Source organism: Ciconia boyciana, chromosome 1 (genome assembly GCF_034638445.1).
Source record: "Ciconia boyciana chromosome 1, ASM3463844v1, whole genome shotgun sequence".
Classification (NCBI taxonomy): Eukaryota; Metazoa; Chordata; class Aves; order Ciconiiformes; family Ciconiidae; genus Ciconia; species Ciconia boyciana.
Window position 1 is genome coordinate 25,362,356 of NC_132934.1, and position 21,470 is coordinate 25,383,825.

At 37.5% G+C, this 21,470-nt stretch overlaps 1 protein-coding gene across 1 annotated transcript in view; it reads left to right on the plus strand.

The window, feature by feature from the left end:
* The window catches only part of WASL (WASP like actin nucleation promoting factor), a 52,012-nt gene that overhangs the window by 19,229 nt on the left and 11,313 nt on the right, over nucleotides 1-21,470 (plus strand). Inside the window, exons 2-6 of the mRNA XM_072860931.1 lie at nucleotides 7,495-7,629; nucleotides 8,850-8,936; nucleotides 9,486-9,582; nucleotides 14,545-14,568; nucleotides 19,539-19,707. Coding sequence (XP_072717032.1) covers nucleotides 7,495-7,629; nucleotides 8,850-8,936; nucleotides 9,486-9,582; nucleotides 14,545-14,568; nucleotides 19,539-19,707 — 512 coding nt within the window. The remainder of the gene's footprint in view (nucleotides 1-7,494; nucleotides 7,630-8,849; nucleotides 8,937-9,485; nucleotides 9,583-14,544; nucleotides 14,569-19,538; nucleotides 19,708-21,470) is intronic.

A 21,470-nucleotide genomic window follows, 5' to 3' on the forward strand; every position in this document is an offset into this window, starting at 1 on the left:
TCTTGCTTTAGTTTTCCTGTCTGTGGAACAATCTATCTGTCTTCTGAAAATAATGTCCTGTAAATGGCATTAAAATTAGAAGATTGTTTCCAGCTGCTTAACTTGTTGAAATCTGCCAGCAAGCTTCTGAAGTTCTGTATTTCTTCTTTCTATGGGAAACTAGTTTAAAATCCTGTATGTAGCATCTGAAGATAACTTTTTTGCAATGCATCATTGTCTTTAAAGATAAGATTATTAGTAATTTGTTAAATAGATCTTTAACAGCTGTAATAGCTTTAAAAATCAAAGTGATCACAGTTTACCCAAATTGCAAATAAAGTATCCAAGGCCCCAGTGGACAAACACTGCCACATGTCAGACTCATTTGTGAAGATTCTGGAGGCAACCTGGTGCAAAGACATAAATTATAAGCCAGTCTGAGAGTTGCAAAATCTAACTTACTAAAATCTAATTTCTTAGTCAAAATACTGTGGAGTCCTTGAAAAGTATTTTTATCCACAGAAGAGTGTTTGTGTACTATCAAGACAGTATCATCACATTATTTTTTTGTACAAGATGCTGTCACCATAAATAGCCAGATCCACTGTTCTTAAGGGGGAAAAGACTAAAAAGACAGTCGGATGCATCTGTTGTACTTATTCTTCTGTTGTCTGGGGCCATAATCCTTGTGGTCCTTCAGGTGAAGGTGTCAGCAGGAAGCAAAAGTGGTCTGCCTTTAGCGTCACTAGGCTTGTCTCTCTCCTTGTGCTGTTTCTTCCTATCTCCGTACCTTCCCGTCTAAAACTGCACATAATTACAAGTTGATACTTGTGAATACTTACTGAGACCTTTAAAATTTGGTGAAAGTGTTGATATGTGTTCATATTTCTTGCTGTTATACCTGAATTGCACCTAAACCATCATGCTAGACGCCCACACTTAAGAGGGTTGGATTACCTACTACCCAGGGCTGATAAATATTGTAGGATTCTGAACCTAATTAAACTCAAGTTTTCTAAGTTTCTGTGAAAGTGCTAGGAGATATTTTTGTCTACTCTAGCAAATGCCTTTGCTACTTATAATGTAGAAATTGTTAGGGAAGCATACTTGGATGCTGTTTATGTGGCCTAATTAGTTAGGGATCATCTGAATAGTGGCAGGCTTATTCAGTTCATTTAAAAGCACCGTTGGAGGAGATTGCAGTGTGTGCCTTCTGTAGGATTGCATGGTGACAAGAACATTCACCCTGGAAGTGGATTATCAGCCCTTCCTAGCAGGAGGGGAACATGCTGTTCCCACATGGCAGGAGATATCCTCAGTGCCAAGAAAATAGTTACATTTTCTCTTGAAAGGGGACCACTGTGCAGAAGGGAAATGAAACTCCCAGAAAGATGGAGCAGAGCTTGCTTGTGTAGGCCACTGAAGGCCTTCCGTTTAGAAGGGGAGGACATTCCAGCACCTGGTCCCTGCAGCAAGTTTTGTTTATGTTTCTGTATTAAGAGTGATGAGATAAAACGCATAGGTGTGTCGAGCATTGCGGAAATGTTTTTGGAAGCTCCATATATTTATGACACTGAAGATAAGGTAATTGCAGAACACAGGAAGGTATTATCACTGTCTAACTCCAATTTTGTTTGCTTTGAATAGCATGAATTTATTAAAGTATCGACATTTAAATGTGTAATTGCTTAAACATAAGCTTTTCTTGAGATAAACTAAGATTTCAAGCAGTATTTCTGCTTGATTGGTCAGTGCTACATTTTAGGGTTTTTTCTGCAGAATACTTGTAATCTAGAGAAAGAACTGTCAGCCACTGAGTTCTGTCTAATTGCCTAATTTTCTGTGAATTAGTCTTGATTTCTTATAGAGTTAGCTACCCTGCATTCTCACTTCTGCTTCTTGTCTTTCTCATTCATGAGTCTTAATGAGTTTCCGTATCTTCTTCTGTGACTCAGATAATGCTAGACTATTAGAGGTTGCCTTGGTACTGAAGCTTCCTGTCCTTGTTGTGGTCAAGATTAGAGTTACACCTCACTAAGCGTTTTGCACAGTGAGGTGGTACTTGACGTTAGCATGCCTCTGTTCCTGAACCCTGCTATCTGAGGGAGAGTATTACTTACCACTGTTTTAATGTCAATGAATAGCAACAGCCCTTTATTCTTGAAGTCAACCTAGAAGAAAACTGCAGGCTATCTTCCTAGTCTTGTATCAAAGAAGAAATGAGTGGTCCAGGAGCACCCAGCATCCCCTGGTCAGGCTTCAGCATGTTGACTTAGCCATAATAAGGATTTCCGCCATAGTAGGTCTTAAAAAATGCCTGCCACAGGTACCTCCTCACCAGGTGTAGTATTGATCAGGACAAATTTCCGAGATACCTGCTTTAAGGAAAAGATAATAGAAATACTGTGTTCTATTCTTACGGGGTTTGGACTGCACACAACTATTCACCATAGCTTTTTTTTCCAGAGAAATCTTAAAGTAGCTAGTTGTGTTCACCGTGACTTTCAGGTCAAAAGTCTTCAGGCTGACTTTGTGAAGAAGCTACAGGCATTGTATCAGCATGGTTTTCTTCAAGAGATTACTCTGTGTGGAAACAACTGCTACTACTTACAGGGCAAGGTCTTATCTTACAAATAAAACTGGGGAAAATACTTCAAGGGGCTGGGAAGGATAACTAAGAAAAACAAGCCTGTCACGTGTGGTTAAATTACATACGTATGTAGGGTTCTGCACCTTTATTGGAAAAAATGTGACTCTTAAAATTGGAAAAAGATTGAAAATCACTGCTAGTGTGTCTTCAGTAGTACTGTCAGCATGTAACACGTAACAAGACTGAACCATTAGAGGAATACATTAAACTTAGTTGCATTTTTACAAGCACTAAAATGGGAGTGATTAAGCACTGGAACAGGTTCCCCAGAGGTGATTTGCAGCCTTTAAACTTAACTGGACAGGACCTTGAGTAACTTGAACTCAAGGCTTTTAATTACCCTTGCAGTGAGTAGGAGGTTGGACTGGAAGACTTACAGCGGTCGCATTCAACCAAAGTAATTTTATGACTCTTTGATCTTTGCACCACAAGCAGTTGTCAGCTGTACATGAACACTACAAAAACCATCCTGATGGGTCTTGAAATGCTTTCTGTTCTGGTGTATCCTGAGGTGACTGAACATCCTCTTACAGCCTTAATCTTGCTGCTGCTCTTTGTTGTGACGTTTGGCCCACTATGTTTTAATGTCTGTGGTTTCCTGTAGTTTCTTAGCTTTTCACAATCCATGACAACCATAAGCAAGCTAGTGTGATGGCTCTTTCTTGTAATGAGATGTGCCACTGTCTGTATTGGCTTGCTTTACTGTTTTTGTGAAACACTGAGTTACAGCAAGTCATTAACTTGACAAGCTACTGCAGCAAATGTTCACACCAGGAGCTGATCAAACTACACAGCTATCTGCTGCCCAGTGGAAACTATCAGTGGCTGCTGTGATCTTATTCTGCAAATGTGTGATGACTAGTTGTGGCTGCCTTTTGCAGGCAGAAGGTGTTTTCATGAGCCTTTTGTTGATACCACATATCCTGCAGTATGTGTGTCCAAGGATGAGAGCAGCTCTGCCAGTGAGGCAGCCAGCATACAGCTGACAACACCAGACTTACTGCTTCATAGCTCATCAGTTAGAGGGGTGTGACAAGTCCCTGGAATCAATGGCATGTCCTCCAGCCGGAGGTTGACTGTGGAAAAAATAAAAGGAACTGAGGGGGGTTGATTCTCATCTCCATGGTCCATCAGGTTCTGGCGGGCTGCCTTATTTCTTTCCCCTATGCACCTTTTCCAAATATATTGATATATAAAAAGGACAAGGTCCTTGCCAAAACTGTTAAGCAAAGCAGTAGTGCCAACTTCAAAATCCTCCTCCTGAAAATACAGTAATAACTTTAGGTATTAAGTAACAAGTCAACTTACTATATCTCAGAAAAAATGCACTAATTATGTTGAGTATTTAATGACAGTCCTGTTCCATTCTGTCTGTAAAATCAGTGGCGTGACCTCTTGTGAAGAAATATTTACATACAGTTTTAAAGAACCCATACTTTTATATGCAACATCCTCTTCAAGAATGCTGTGAGAAGCCAAGCTGGGTGTATTAATTGGTTTCATAATAGACAAAGTGAATGCTCATTCAGAAAATGCAGTAGAATACTCAAATTATGATATTTGCATAAATGTTCTCAGATGCTGCAATTTGGCAATTAAAGTTGAAATTTTTTTAAATTGAATTTATGTGGCTAGGATTCATAATTAATAGCAGTAGGTGAAGTTTATGGTTCATATATTTTCTCAAGTTTTAAATTTTGCTGATAAGTTTGTAAGTTTCCAAAGGCTGTGGATAATTAAATATTTTTGCCACCTGTCTTCCAGAAGCCAAGTAGCATAAAGCCTGGCACCACTGCTCTCTGCATGATGAAAATGAACAGTGGCTGAAGTAAAAGGAGTTGAATTTTATTGTCCTTCTCTCCACAAACATACACCTTGTATTTTTTTTCCTGTATTGTCCTTTTAATAAAAAAATGGTAGTGGTGTAACAGTGGAATTTGTAATTACATGTTCTAACATGTGAAAGCCTCATTGCAGTCTGTCAACACTAGGAATTTGCACAATGCTAATGAATAAGTTACAGTGCAATTGAACTCTAAGCCTGGTAGGCCTCAAAACAACACCTGCTTTAGATTCAGTGAAATTGTTCTCTAACTTGTAAATTAACCTCTACTCATAGGATATCCAATCTATTATGATTACGCAGAATGAGGACACACTCTTTTTGTGTAATACTCTTCGTCTGCTCATGGGATAGGTGCTGGTTCAAGGTTTTATATGCAATCATCATCAAGTTACGACAGTTACTGGTTTACCCAGATAATCCAGTTGGTGCTTTTGCTGCTAGATAAGATAGGAAGCAATGCATAGGAAGCCCTTTCTTGACACAGATCGCTGTCTTCTGTGCCTTGAATTTAAGCTGCATAATTCCTGCCAAGACCACCCATTTCTGTGGGTAGTTGGGGGGAGGTTAGTGGAGCTGGACTTGTTTTGGAAGGTTGAGAAGGCTTCTTGCATGGACAGTGGGGTATTGCTGTGGTCGAATGTGATGCCTTCATTACAACTGTAGAATGGCCCACCTGTGCTCCTTTTTGTTGTCTTGTGTCTACAAGATTATCGGTTTAACAATGAGGTGATATTGGAGAAATGAGAGAAAAGGCTGTTAGGAGAAGTTTTTAACAAATTCCGGCCAGTTGTGCCCAAAATTAAGTCTTTGCTTTTTGCAACGTGAGGGGAAAAATGGCATCTCTTATACCTGCAACTTAACATCAGCTAACTGTTCCGTTGTGGTAGTATGGCTAATTCAGGGGTCCCTTTTTACTCATCTGACAAGTCTGGTTACGATAAAATTATTCATATTACTCTATAGGTTATAGGGAGAGAAGTTTTACTCTACACTTAGCTGTAGAGCATTTGAGGAGGCAACTGCAAAGCTTTCTGTTCATCAGTCAGTCATGCTTTAACTTTTTCTGTAGGTTACCAGAAAGATTAGTAGTCAGTCTGAGAACTTCTGAAGAGGTGATGGCAAAGAGGAACAGAATTATATCTTGACTTGTGAAAGTTACATCACAGTTCTTGGGCAAAGGTTATAAAGCTTCCCCAAGGAGTAGCTGTCAGTCTGACTATATTACTTTGGCTCTATTTTAACAAAATTGGAACTTAGGTTATTATTTTGGTTATTTTAAACCAGTTGAAAAGTGTGACATGAGTCTGACATGAGTCTGACATGATACTGATATTTAGTAGATAATCTTATAGTGCAACAAGACATGCCTGCATTCTAGGTGTCAACTGTTTTGGCAAGTAGTCAGTGTTGATGAAGGCAAAGTAATGCTTCTAGAGTGGGTGGGGAAAACCTAATATGGAACCCATTACTCAGACTAGATATGATCTTTCCAGAAGGGTCTTGGAACTATAACATCTATGAAAACATCTGCTTAATGTTCTATAGTGAAAAAGGAAATAAAACTCTTTGACTTACAGGGAAAGAAATATAGAACAAAACAGAAAACAATATTATCGTGACCCTGTGTTCAAAAGGCTAGCAAACTGGATTCATACAGCGTAAGTCTCATCCCCAATCAAAGAAGGATGTAGTAGGACTAGATGAGATCCATTTGAGAGTGACAAGGCTAATTAAAGTGTAGAATGATTTTATTTTTTTTTTTTTCTTGGTACAAGGATGACTTAAAACTAGTATCACTTCCTAAACAATAGAGATCTTACTGGGCAAAGAAGTGTGACAAATATCTATAAAAGCATGTGCAGCATGGAGAGGCAACTATGAAACCATTAACACCACCTCCTAGTGTAAGAACAAGGAGGGACAGTAACTGAAACTAGCAAGTGGCAAACTTTTTTCTAAAAGTAGCTAACTGCTCACACAGTGCATGTGAACTGTGAAATACAATCCTGCCCAGTGTTGTGATGCCCAGAAGTTCACATGGGTCTGAAGAGTGATTAGATAAATTCACAAAGGAAAAATCCAACATGTGCTGTAAAACATGGATGCTGGCTCAGGGGAGCTTTGAGCTCCAACCTGCCAGTTGCTGGGAGTATACTCCCATAGTGTTAACGGTGTACTCTTGTATTCTTACCTAGGCATCTGGTGCTGTTGGAGACTAGATCCTGGGCTAGATAGCCTCTGGTCTGTCCCATTACAGAGCCTTTAAGCTTTATGTCCTTATGACTTGGCTGCTAAACAAATATTCTTCAAAGGCTCCAATTTTCATTCCGTCATAGGACTCTTAAGGTAGGACACATATATACTAGAAAATATGCTGAGGAACATTCCCAGTGACTGAAGCAATCTGGTGTGGAATAATCTTCATCTCTTATTAAAATCTCTCAGTTTGAAAACAGGATGATTTCAAGTTTCCAGCTGGGAATGAGCCTAGCTCATGTGAATTCTCAAACCATGCCCAAGAATTTTAGGAGTTTGCTAGTTGGCATAGGCTAAAATTATGCCAGAGACCATTTGAACAATTAAGCAATGTAGACAGTTGTGTTCCAGTACCTGGGAGTGTTTCCAGGCACTGTGTAATTTACAGTTCTAGCCCGAGTATTGCATTTCTGTCCAGTTTGAAGTACTGAACAGAAAGAAATTCAGTTGCACAGTAGGGTTTCTCTGTGTGACCACCGTAGTTACTGGTCTGCTTCTTACAGGCAAAGTCTCTTTGCTGACTTTTATGAGCAAGAACAAAAAGTTCAATTGGGTTCTTAAGCTGTCTACATCTTGTCTAGAAGTGAAAATCTAAAGCATAGAAGAGATTTGGGGTCATTTGAACTTTACTGTGTTACCACCTGGGAAATCATCAAAGTTGCTGCCTAGAACAAGGAACAAAATGAAGAGATGCTTTGATAAAAGATGAAATGTAGAATTTGTGATTTTTACCTTAAAAGTAATAGCTACCTTTTCTTTTTAGACGATGTCTTCAGCAGTTGTTCAAATATATGCAGCAGATCGCAATGCCATGTGGTCAAAGAAATGCTGTGGTGTAGCTTGCCTTGTAAAGGACAATCCGCAGAGGTCGTATTTTATCAGAATATTTGACATTAAGGTAAGCATCTCCTCCCCTCTCCCCAACTCTCTAAGCTCGGCTGTATTCAGTCTCCATTTTGAATTGAATGAGCGTAGGTTGTTGTAGCTACAAACTCATAGAAATTCTCGAGTAAATGGTTGTGCTTTAAGCGGTGCAATTACAGTGCTTATTAATAGGCAAGTGCAACTTTCTCAGGTGTTCTAAATTTAAATTATTTTGTAGATGTCAGCTTTTATGCATGAAATATCAGATACAATTTTCTTACAGCTCACAGAAGCTGTCCTACAGATCTGATTAGTCAAACTAGTGAAAGTTAGTATACTGTCACTGATATGGATAGCTGTCAAAATTCTAGCGGGTGTCACTGCTTTGGATGATGCTAACAAAATAGATGCTCTCTTCTGTATGTGTGGAAACAATCTTTTTGATTAGTGTGTTAGTGCATGTGAAAACTGCAGGACAAACAAGTTGGTATTTTTTTCCTCTATAATATATACATTCATACTGAAGATCTTTGTCCTATTATAATATTTCACTCAAGACAGTGGGAACTAAGAGATGAAGTGTCCAAGATGTGTTTTCATAACAAAAATGATACTGAGAAGCCTAAGTCCTACTGACTTGGAGACTTTGGAAAGCTTCCCATTATCTCTACAGCCGGGAACAGCTCGTTATCTGTCAGCATTCAGTGCTTGAAGTCTCTCAGATTTGTTCAGGATTGCCAGTTGGTGCTTGCATTTGACTTTGTGATTTGGTCACTTGACTATTAGATTTAGTGAGAAACCTGTTCCTTGGGTGCTGAAGTATAATGCCATTTAAATATATAAAACTTCTTAAAAAGGTGAGATTTTTGTTCCCCTTAAATTAATTGTTTTCAAGTCAAGCCTGAGATAATAGCAGGAGACTGGAAGCCTCCTCTCTTGCTATTGCTGTTATCATCACTGGTCACTATTACTGCTCCCAGTATCACTATTGCAGGATTGTAGAACTTGAAGAATGTTTCTTGAAAACATCCAGGAATTTGAATAGAACACAGTGACCTGATGGAATAGCCTTCCACAGCTCTTCCACAAGTTCCAGTATATTTTGATTTTGTTTGAGCTCATTGATTGGGTTAATAGCAAGGTAGATGCTTGACACCATGCAGCTTCCAACCCTTAATAGGTTCTATTGTGAAAGAAGTTAAACTCTGCAATTTGTCTAAGTTTTTCAAAATCTTTTTTTTTTCTTCTTTTCAGGATGGGAAATTATTGTGGGAGCAGGAGCTGTACAATAACTTTGTATATAATAGTCCTAGAGGATATTTTCATACCTTTGCTGGAGATGTGAGTCTCAACATCTTTGAATACCTATTTTAAATGCCTTTTATTTGAACAGTAGCTTCTTTTAATATAACTGAGGTTTTTATTTCATTCTGTAAATTATTTATAAAAGTACAATATTACCTGTGTTCCTTGAAGCTTTTTAAGCTTATTTATAAAAGGATTTTTTTTTTTTTGTATCTCAACTAGAAAACTTGATCCCTAGGACAGAAGCATAAAATGCAGTTCTTTATTTTCAACTCCCTTTAATGAAATTACACTTTGGCTTGCAGATTATGTTTGTGAAGTATCATATATTCTAAAGCACAAATTTTCCTCTCCCCCCTTTGATTTCATGCTACAAGAATTTGCTCAAATTTGTTAGCCATGATCTCTAGAAACTTGATTAGTAGACAGACATTCCTAAGATAAATGTTTCACTAAGACTTGGTTCCAAATTTGCAGTGATGATTTTTTTTTCTGATTATACCTTCAGAAGGTGTAAGAAGACATTTAAGAAAGCCTTTGAAACATTTTCTTAGTCATGGGTGGGGAAATATTAATGTTTTTCAGACATGTCAAGTTGGTCTTAATTTTGCTAATGAAGAAGAAGCTAAACTATTCCGCAAAACAGTAACAGATTTACTTGGACGGCGGCAGAGAAAATCTGGTAAATATTCAAATTAATCTTAAATTCAGGCTTGTTTATGTTGTTTTGGGGGGAGGCAGGAAGCTACTTATATGTCTGAAGCTATTGGAGGCACTACTGCCATATTTATATTTAGAAGTAATTGTGTTTATTAAAGTGTGCTTCTTTTCTCTATTGTGCAAAAATAATATTTTTCTGAAATAAATTAACTTGGTGCTCCTTGCTGTAAGTTTCCTTGTAAGCTGACTCCAAGGTTGTGGTATTTGAAAATATAGATCAGGAGGAAGCAAAAATGGTAAGCTGTCAGTGGGAAAACTAGAAATCTTTCTGTAAGCTGTTTTCACATTTAACTAAACCCTCTTTTAGCTCTGGGCTGTTTATAACTGATTTGTTTAAATTCAGCCCAAGTGGGTTGTAACAAAGATTTTACCATCTGGTATATTCAGTAGTTCATGTGAATGAATTTTTGGCATTGGTCCAGCATTTAGTAGAGACATATCTTGTATTCAAAACTAGTGATCTTGGTGGAAGCCAAGAACAGAAGACATAATGTGCCTATACTGTCCTTAGCAGCACAGGACAGTCTGAAGCACAGCGTGCTTTTTGCCAGCTGCAAGATGCCCTAGGGACATGGTCAGTGTTTTAAGGGAGCTCAGGCTTCCTGCAGATCTTGTTTATGGGCTCCCTGGAAAAGGACCAAGACAACTTGCCTGTCTGACAGCCATATGTCCATGAAGAATAAGGTGATATAAAACATAGGCTGGGAACACATGGATGTGCTCAGGCTTGCTGTAAGCTGTAGCGTGGACTTGTGTTCAAGCCACAGGATGCGTTTTTGTAGTCTATTCTGGAATTGCACTTAGCAATGCAGCGTAGACTAGTGTAAAGGGAGGAAGCCCTCATCCTGGAGTGCCATCCTCACAAGTATTCTTGGGAACCTACATGATCTATATGTGTTCACTTGGATTTCATTCAGATATGGTGACTGGGGTGCAGAGCATTTGTTCCAGACGCTTCAATGGCTTCTTTAAGATTCCCTCTGCTCAGAAATAGAGTAAGTTCATAGGGTTTCATGAGAAGAAGTGAGGTCATTAAGAAGTGGCATTAACAATGTTTCTCATACTTGTTGTGTAGAAGTAATCTTGCATCAGCTTGCATTTCCTGTTCCTGAAGTTTCACTCTATTATGTGTCTAAAACACAGTGCTACTGTGCACAGACAGGACTTGGGAGGAAATATGTTTGCATTATTGGCCATAGCAAACTTTGTTTGAAAACAGTGGTTCAGTCAAACCCCTTGTTCAGAGAGACATGAACCTCTGTCATTCCACATAGAGGTTTTTTTAACAGGATGACATAAGTTTTTCTTTTTTACTCTTTGAGCTAATATCTTGGTCTGTGTGCTCAAACTCCTGTTGTAAGATGAGCTTACTCCATACATTGTCTTTTAACAAATAAACAACTCCCCCTTCCCAAACACTTACAACTTGACGATAACTTTGATTTTTTAAAAAAAGGGCAAAAACAAAACAAAAACTCCCCAAGTTCTTTTTCTTCTAAAGCGCGTGAGATTCCTTAGTCAAGCCACCAGATGGAGTTCTGTATTTGTCATTGGTGCGACTGTATCTAATTGTGCTTCTAAAATAACAGGCTTTGCACTTGCCCAAGTCAAAGCTGATTTGCTGTTGGTGTTTAAATATTTATTTATTTATATAAAAACGCTTATATAAAACATAAATTATACATATATTTATAGATAATATAAATTATATATAAAAGTTGTATATTATTTATAATGTATATATAAATTGTGTGTGTGTATTTTAATGCATCTTAACTTCTCAAACACAGAGATAATAGTCTGGTAGTTTTGATGCTTTTAATGGGAGTTTTACTCCCATGCCTTCCAAAATATGTTTCATTTCATAGCAGTGTCACCTGACATGCTTTCAGCTGAAATGAGTACTCCATGTGATCACTTAGCAGCCTGTTATACCATTCAGGGCTTGCTAGGAGACTTTTCCAGGAGTCTTATGGAAAGCTTATGCTGTTGGAAAGTAGCACAACAGCGGTTCTGGCTCACAAAACTGTATTGGTGCCGAGACAAATAGTACACAAAATATTGTCGAACAGCTGCAAGAACAGGCAACAGTATTCTGCTCTTCCTCACTCGGCATGAAACACATTCCAGTATACAGACAACTCCTGAGTAAGTGCGTCTGGAGTTCCAGAGAGGTGAAAGTTTGGCTCCAAATAGAGAATGTACAGAAGCTTGCAAATGTACAAAATATCTGATAGAGAACAGAATGAGGGAGACAGGCAGAGAAAGAATTATTGATGGGTTGTCTTAATCTTTTTAATATCAGGCTGGTTTTCATCTAGCTAAATTCTGTTTTGTTTTTTGGTTTTGGTTTTTTTGTTTGTTTGTTTTTGTTTGGTTTGTCATCCAGTCCCCCCCCCCAATTAAATTCTTAACCTTAGGTTAGGAAGAAATTACTGTAATTAGTTAATTTCTCTGGTAGACTTACTTAAATAAGTCTTACTTAAATAAGTCCATTTACTTCTTACACCAATCCCAAATAGTTCCCCCCGTAAGCAGGGTGAACACAGTGTTTCTCTTCCCAGTGCTTGTCAGTGTAGTACATTCTCACTTTGGGTATTCTTGCACATAGGTACCATTAGTTTTTATTTTTATTATCTTGCCTCAAAAATGTTAATGTGTGTACACACACAAGTGTCCTCTGTACATGCTGAGAACTCAGCCATAAAAGGGCAGCAGAGACCTGTAGAACAGAGCCTTGTTCTTAACTGCCTTTCTGATGTAGGAGGCTTCTTGACTAATTTTTGTGGACTGCTTGTAGCTCATGGATGGGAGCTCTGTTAGCCCTCTCTGAAGCTGCCTTTTTCCTCCACAAGCTTTTAGCTCCTGATGCCTTTCCTAACACTCTTCGTAAGCTTCAAGCTGGATACTTAATATGGAGAGGAGAGCTTTTTTTTTTTTTTTTCATCTTTTGTTTTTTGCTGCCTGGGAGACAAGGGCATCTCTGAAGTGTTCAGCTTGCATTGGATTCAAGACTCAGCAGAGATCATTCTTGTTTCCAGGAATACTTATTGAAGGGAGCTGTGTTTTTTGGACATAGGCAGCTGGCGAAGTTGATCTGTTTTGGATCAGTAGGCATCTCCATTTTCAAAAAAGGAGAAGTCCGCCACTCTCCAGTCAGGTCATCTGCACTTCAGAACAGGAGTTCATATTTTCTAGTCAGCAGTGGGAACCACAGAAAAACAGACCTAGTATCTTTGGGCCACAAATTAATCTTCTATATACCCAGCAAAAATTACAGGAAGTGTTTAAAATGTCTTGCTTTGTTTTCCACTATCTTTTCTCTTGAACTCTTTCTTCTAATGAAAATTGTAATGGATTCCCATGATTTGGCCCAAGGCCACTTAACATGTCCTATGAATACCTCCTGCTTTTGCCAGCTTCCCATCCTGTGCCAAATGACTTGCAATCAGTCCTGCACTCTCCTTTGCTGTCTCTGAGTTGTTGAATAAGACTCCAGTTATGTTCCAAAAGTTGAGTTGGGGTTTGGGGTTTTGTTTTTTTTTTTTTTTTGGCAGTACAACATCAGTGGTTTCTTAAACTGAATATTCTAGGAAGAGAAAGCACAGTATTTGGCTAAAAAGCCTTTTTTTTTCTTTATTTTTTCCTCCCCTCAGACCTGATACCTTTTGCTGAGGCACCCTTGCAGAGGTTCTCTGCCTCTGTGCCTAAAACTAACCTGCTGTGAGCCAAGAGGCAACTGTCTGTCTTTAGAAGGTTTATGCAGAAAAAGTTGATTCTCAAGGGGTTTTGATCACCTTCCTCTGAAGGTTTGACGACCTTGACAGGTTCTTTATTCCTACCTGAAGATCAGCTGACTGATATGAGGCTGATTTGCCTTGCACACTTAGGATTGTAGATTTTTTAAAATATTGCTGGGACAAGGTCAACACCATCTGTGGAGGCACCTTCTCCCTTCCCTTTATGTTTGCGTCTGGAAAAATATAGTAAGTTAACAGTTTCTGGGACTTGCTGAAAAGTGAAATGTCTGTTACAAATTCTTATTACAAAACTCTTGGAAATCCCTGTTAATTTCAGGTACTCCTGATTTGAAAGGGAGGGATGTACAGCCTTCCTTATTCAGCCATGTTTTTTGGTTTGGTGAGATGACAAACTGCTTGCCCACATGGGTACGGCTAAATCCAAAATTCTTAAGAGTGTGTGTGTAGGTACACAAATAGTGTAACTGCGTACTGGGGGTTTTGAAGGATGGTTGCAGGGTAGGTAAATGTTATTTGTGGTGGATTGCAGGGTAGGTAAATGTGGTGGATAGGAATTAATAGTAAGTGAGGAAATCTCCTTTAAAGGAGAATTTACTATTATAGGCTGAGAGTACTGAGGTGTGAAATGTTTGTAACTGCATTTTAAATCATCAAGCCGAATTCTTCGTGGTCTGTGAAACAGTTTGCCATTGTGAATAGAATATCAGATTAGTACTAAGGAGATTCTAGTTCTGTTCCATATTATTCAGTTACCTGTTGGATAACATAGGTGAAGTGTCTTCTCCCTCTGTGTCCTATTTTCTTTGCATAAAACCAAAAATAATTATAATATATTTTACTTTCTGTGGTAGGTTGTACCAAAACAGCTGCTTTTTGAATATTTCGCCTTACTTTGGAGTCAAAATGTCTGAAACCAACTCAGTAGCTATTTCCTTATGCTCCTGCTTGGTTTGCTCACTTGAAATAGGTGCTTATGAGCTAAGATTGGGTTTTTATTTTTCTGTAATGCTTTGTTTCAACTGCACAACAAGTAGGCTTTAAGGATATCAATAGATTCTTAAGTTTGAGTTCAAGGTCATTGAAAGCTTCACTAGAAACTAAAATTTAGAACGAATTTTTCCTGTGATGCCTATGAATAAATAGCTCTCTTTCTTTTTCAACAGAAAAAAGACGAGACCCACCAAATGGTAAGCTTTTTGCATGAATCACTGCATTTTATTTTTTCCTACTGCTGTCATTTACTGTTTATGTATAGCTTTGTTTTGGACTTGTTCAGGATAGTCATGTGATGGCAAAAGCAGTAAACTCTTATTCTGGAGGCTAGTATATTTGTTTTGTTTCTGTTCTTTGGTATTTGTTTAGTTGTAGCTTGAAAAGATTTGTGGCTTAGCTGGCATTTGTAAAGAATGTTTCTGGAGGAGCATGTTTCATTGCAAATAGGACAGAGGCCCTTCAGCTTAAACCGAGAAGAAAACTTTGTACCTTTCATTTACTGCTTGGTCTCCAGAATATGCAGGATCACTACACAGAAATGCATGCTGAAATTAAAAGTTAGCTTATTTGTCTAAAGGCAGGCATAATTATGACAGATTTCATTAAAACATCCATAAAATTTCTATTTCAGTGTATCTGGCTGACCATATAACACAGCCTTTTGGTCATATGTCATATGTTTGCCAATATTAAACTCTTTTGCATGAAGGATTATTTGAATCTGTTTGCCTCTCAGGAATACATCTCACTGGCATGAAGATACAGGTTCCTCAGGAGATCCTCGTATTAAATTGATGGAAGGAGTCAAAACTATGTATGAATTTGATCAAAAAATTTTTTACCATGTATTCTAAAATCAAGTGAAAAATGCACATCAGTGAACATCAAGTTTGGAGTCTTTGTAGTTCTGAATTCACACTGAAGTTAAAAAGTGATTTCTCCTGTAACATTTCTGTTGGTGATCCAGATCATAGGTGATATCACTGTATCTGTTAGTTTGCTGCTTGAGCAAGGGTGTAGTCAACTCATCATCTGAGGTCCCCTTATGGCCTGAGGAGGTAGTCCTAAATTTGTATTAACCAAGACATCCAAGCATCTTGGTAGGTCACCAAAATAGGTAATCCTTAACTAATCCTGAATTATGGGAACTGCTGATATCTCTTATATCCAAATAAAGCCCTCCCTGTGCAATACTTCTCAAAAAAAGTTACTCTTTCTTTTTAATAAGCATTAAGTTTTGAGGAAGTTCAAGCAGTCATCAGTTTAGTCAGGAGTTTTTTAGTATCGATTCCTTCAACTGGGACTGGGTTGTTCAGTTTTGAAACAATCATAGTAATACCATCCATAATTGTCTTACCAGCTTTTCTGAGCTTTCAGAAGGTTTTAACTGTTCTGCCTCTTGGGCGACATTTGCTTCTACTCAACTAAACAGTGCATCCCTGATAGCAAGATCTGCAGAGCAGACAGGAAGGAAAGCAGCAGTGGTGATTGTGTAGTGCCACCTACCACAAAAAATGTAGCCTTTGTCTCTACTGTAAATGTTACCAACAGAAACACAAACAATTTGTTTGTCTAGTTTGCTACCTGTGGTTGGTATAAGATTTAAGAAAACTAAACCTGTAAAAACTAAGCCTGCAAAAACTTTTGTGCTTAAAATTAGTCTCTATAATTCATCCTGTAAGACCTCAGGCAACAACGTATTTTGAGAAAAATACTCGTATACTAAACTTGCATTCATTGGTCCTATGCCTTTATCCTGAATATTCTGTGGAAGACATGGGTTTATGCCCAGTGTTTTAGGTTTATAATCATTAGTCAAAGCTCTGAGCATCTCTGCTTTTTAGTAAATTGGTTCCCTGGGACATCCACATACTCTTTCACAACCTGTCCATTTTCCTTTTCGGACACTGTCAAATTCTATAATGCCTGGCTTTTCTGCTGGCAGAGAGTTAAGTGTGGTCATGCCCTCCGTAGTCACAGGTGAGACGTGGTCAGGGTATGGGGTATAGCGTCAGGTGGTTATACTCTATACAGACTCTGCATTTCAGTATTTGAAATTCGGAGTAGAGCAGATATATACCATTGGCATATAACTGGAAAAAAACTGTTGTAGGATCACCTAGTTTTTGTTTTACTCTCTGTATGCAGTGTAATTCTATTGGGAAAAAAAAAAGGAACACGTGCTTTTTTGTATTGGGTATCAATGCATAATTACCTTTAAAACTGAAAAACAAGAACAGTCACATTTCTGTACTCACATGATCCATGCTTGAAATACTGTGGGGAATTTTGTTTTAGTGGGGCTTGTTTGTCTGGATTTTCTGCATACATTGAAGCTGCATGGAAAAAGCGCTGTGTCTTTTCGTATGACATTTTCAATGGTACGGATTTAGGATTTTTTTTTTTGTAGAATTGCAGGATTAAAATCAAATTGGCATTAACAGTTATGTAAAATGTATTAGTCTGTAATTTCCTGGGATTTATGTTCTACTCATTTGTAATAGCTAGGTCTCTTTATGCAAATAAAGAAGAGTTATTTTGGTTGAGCTGACCTCTTAGTGAAGTTCTGGATGCAATAAGGATTTGTCAGACAATTAGGTTTTGAGGGAATCTTTTAAGAACCATGTGGCGGAATTTTGTTTCAGATGTTAACCAGAACAGTTTGCGTTTATTGTAGGGCTGTCTGTAGTCTGGGACAGATGCCTAGAGAGGTTCTAAATAAAATAATTCTGTGAAATTCTTTGTAACACTTCAAAATGTTCTGTACTACATTTTCTGGAGCCCCTTCTGAAGATGCCACAGGTATTGATAACAGTGGATGCTTAAGGCCACTGTACTGTCAGGTGCTTCCTAACGATGAGCTCTATATGCCTCTCTCATCTTCATTTATTGAGCTATCTACACCTGATGGGGAAAATGCATGTCTTATGATGGGGAAAATTTTACTGGATATAAATATGGTAGTTCTAGAAGAGTACAATTCTTTCCGAGGTTCTTTTATCCCTCGTGGACGTCTAAGGTCTAAACCTGACGGTAAGAAAAATTTTCATCTTTAATAAGAGTTTACTATGATCTCTGGTATGAATATTATTTCTGTCAGGGAATTAGTATCAGGCTATCAATCCTTAATTTCAGCTGAGCTGGATAAAACTTCAATTTGCAAATGGCTGCTGCTTTACATGGTTAAAACCATGTATGGTTACTTTAGGTTTTTACATGCAAAAAGGTGTAATTTCAAAGACAGTTAGGAATTGTGAGAAGAATATCAAGAACTTCCTAGAAGTGCTAAGGTACATGTTTCTTTTTGAACCTCAGTATAGCTTTTGAAACTACAAATATCACTGTAATGGTGAGAAAATATAATAGGTGATTAAAGTGAAAATGAAATCCTACAGTATTTTTGGTTTTGTTTTTGAATCTAATGAGAAATTAAGACTGTAACTTTCAATTAATCCTGAAGATTTACTTAACTGCACTTGTTAAGTTTGGGGTTGATAATATTTGGCAATTAATGCATTAATGCTAACTTCAAGTGTAAGTTTAACAGTACAAATTGTTTTGCTTGCTTGTATGTGCTCAATTTGTTTTTTGGTATTCTCAAAGGACATGATCATAACATTTCTAGATCAAAGCATTTTTGCTTAGCAGAAAACACTTTAGAAATTCTTTGTGCAGTTTTAAATCTTGTCCTTTAAGACTCCTACGGGAACGTAGGAGTTGTCATAGGGTTTTAGATGAGTTTTGTCTAGCCCAATGTTGTGCTTCTGTTCTTGTTTCTTGTTCTGGCCGGTATTGGGTGCTTCCCACTGAGGTGTTAAACTCCAAATGTCAGCTATGTTATCTATTGTATTGTCTCCTCCTTTCTGATTTGGACTTTGGACTGTGAAACCTAAGGCTTGTTGGTGCTTTCAGAAAGCTTAGGAGAACTTTGAATTATCTATACGAAATGCAGTTACGGAAAAATAATGTCAAAATAAGGTTCCGTTTTATCAAAGTCTAACTAGACATTTTTGTCATCTGCCCAGTAAGACTGGATGCATGAGTCTTATTTTAATTGATTTGCTAACCATTGGGTAGTAACTCACAGCAGAATGGAGGATGCTTTTCAAACTCATCTGGGCAAACTGGTCTTAAATTGACAGCTTAGTTTCAGTTCTGGAAGAATGAGATTACTTATCTTTTTTTCAGGTTTCTTTAAAAATATGCGTGCGTGTGTGTGTGTAGATATGAAAAATGCATAAACTATCTCTTAGTATTTCAATACTACTATCACTTACTTATGTCAAGGGTTATCTTCTGTCAAAACTAAAAAACCTGAGTGGAAAACATGCTGGTTATATTTATTTGCTAGTATTACACAAGTACTATAATACTAAAATGCTGAAATTGGCAGGAGTATAATTCAGATGCATTTTAAATAACGAGAGTAATAATTCAGAATTGTTTATAATGAAGAATAAGGTTTGAGAACATAATTCATAATTTGAATGTTTCATTTCTATTTCTGGTGCTGTTTTCACTGTCACTGCTCTTTAAACTTTGTTTCTTATCTTGGGCTTCAAGTTATTTTGCAAACCTGTCAAAGAGTAAGAAATAAGAAATCCTGAATAGTTCCATAGATACTGTCATATATTTGAAGTGTGTCCAGAGCAGCCTTCTGAAGTTCTTGTGATATTCTAGTTCTGTGTGTGATGGCAGAAAGTGTTCCTACTTGGGGCTTATTAAGCGAAGGTTCCCTCGCCTCTAATATCAGTTTACTGTGCTGCCAAGGTAATGGCATGCTGGATGTTACTGTTTATGGCACTCACTTCTTTAATCTTGTCTAGGATTGTAGCTATGCTGTACCTTAATGTGTCTCTTTCCATGTGTTCTGTGCACATGATAGCTCTTTAGTTTAGAATTACTTTCTTTGCCAAACTTGAAAAAATCAAATTCTAGTTTAGGAAATTTTTCTGCCATTGCTCCACTCTAGCAACATGGGGTTTTTTTCTTCAGCAAATAACTTAGTTTGTGTTTCTGACATCCAGAACCCAGCCAGATGCATGTGGCATGTAGAATTATGGCTACAGTACAAGTATTTTGCCACTGAAAAAAAAAAAGTTTGTAGGTTAAATATAGCTTTGTTGAAATACAATAGTAAAAATCCTGTACTTTACCTTCACAGGCCCAAATCTACCAATGGCAACTGTTGATATCAAAAACCCAGAAATTACAACTAACAGATTTTATACTCCACAAGTCAACAATATTTCATATACCAAAGAAAAGAAGAAAGGAAAAACTAAAAAGAGAAGATTGACAAAGGCAGATATTGGAACGCCATCTAATTTCCAGTAAGGACTCTTTTTGAGTTTGGGTTTGGGTTTTGGTGGGTTTCCTTTTCTTTTTTTTTTTTTTTTTTTGGGGGGTGTGTGTGTGTCAATTACATTTGCAAACCCTCAAGACTTAAATGTGTGACTGCTGTGTGTAACCTGAACTACAGTGAATGCTAGCTGGAATGCTGGGGGGGTTAAAAGCAAGTTAGTTTATACACAGGTGAGGAATTTACTGCAACTGTAAACAAAAAGTAACTTGCTATCCTAAAATAGTTTAGAAAACAATTTGGGTGCATAAAAATGTCTTATTGAAGTGGTCAGCTCAGTGCAGACTCATGCTTAGCCTCAATGGTCAACTCTTCAACACTTATTCTTACAGCTGTGCCTGCTTAGCTGTGCTTCATCATACAAAATACATATGTGGGTCCTGACTTGTCATAACAGCAGAAATGACATAGCCATATTTTTGTCTCTGGCTTTCTGTTTACAAACTTACTTATTCTGGTATATGGGCTAGTACCTATATCTTGTGATGAAAGTACAGCATACATGTATACACCCCTTAAGAATGGATTGGTTTTTTCTAATATTTTTTCTTATGTATCTTCAATCTTTTAGAACAGTTAAGATGTATCATTTTAAGCTTCACTTTCATGGAACTTGGGTTTGAGCCGTTTATGGAATTAACTATTGTTTTCCTGAACTATAATTTGGTATTTTAATTTTCTGCCTTTTAAAATAAGTGTACTGTATTTGCTAAAGCAACAGGAATTTAAAGAGCTTGAGTTAGTTACTGGAAAGATCAGTTTCTGTGAAGTATTACAAAACCAGTGTGAGGTTTACATGCCAAGTGAATGTCTTGTTCTTTTGAACCATTAGTTTGCATCACTTCCACTGACGTGCCTTCCCAGAATAAGACTCCATAAAAGTAATGCTGGTAGTACCAGTTACAATAACGTTACTGCATAGTGTTTCAAGAGAGTGCTCTGTAGAATGAGGTAGTGGACAGAAAGTAAAAGGAGAGATGGGCTAAAATGCTTCCCTAAGACTGTGCTTAGACTATTCAGACATCAACCATGTTCTTTCTGATCTGACTATCAGTGAAGTGCTGCATCTATTAATGTCACTTAAACTGAAAAATGCAGAAAAGAAGGAAGAGTGAAAGAAAGAAAATTGAATAGCTATTGGTAGCTGGTTACTGTTGTAGCTCTACTGATGCAGACAAAATTGCAAGTCATGATTTGCATTAGTGTGTCTTACCTCTGATCAGAATTTGTGGAACGGGTTGTGCAGCAGCACAGATATAAAATGAATTTGAGACTTTGTTTATAATGTCTGTCAGGTTCTGACCATTGCAAAACACTATGTGCACTCATAAAATATTACAGGAGACCTAGAGAAGCTGAGAATAAGATGATAAAATATTTAATGAAGTTCAAACAAACGATGTGTTCCCTTATCATTAAGTGTAACATTAAATTGTAAGTGGTGAACCTTTGCAAAAGAAGATTGAAAGTCTATTTTGTTCAGTTTAAGGTCAAGTTAAGTTTCCTGTAGAGTGTAGCTAAGTGTCATCTTAGTGTATAAGATACTTTAATTGCTGGATTTGTACAAACATATGGGAACTGGTGTTTGGTATTGTTAGGCAAATATGCCAGTAGGATAACTTGTATGTAACTTGAGCTGTAATACTGGTGAAGACCAACACTGTCACTGTTTCTTCATGCCAGATCAAAGTTGCAATCAGTAGATACAATTTTTAAATGCCTTCTGTTAGACAA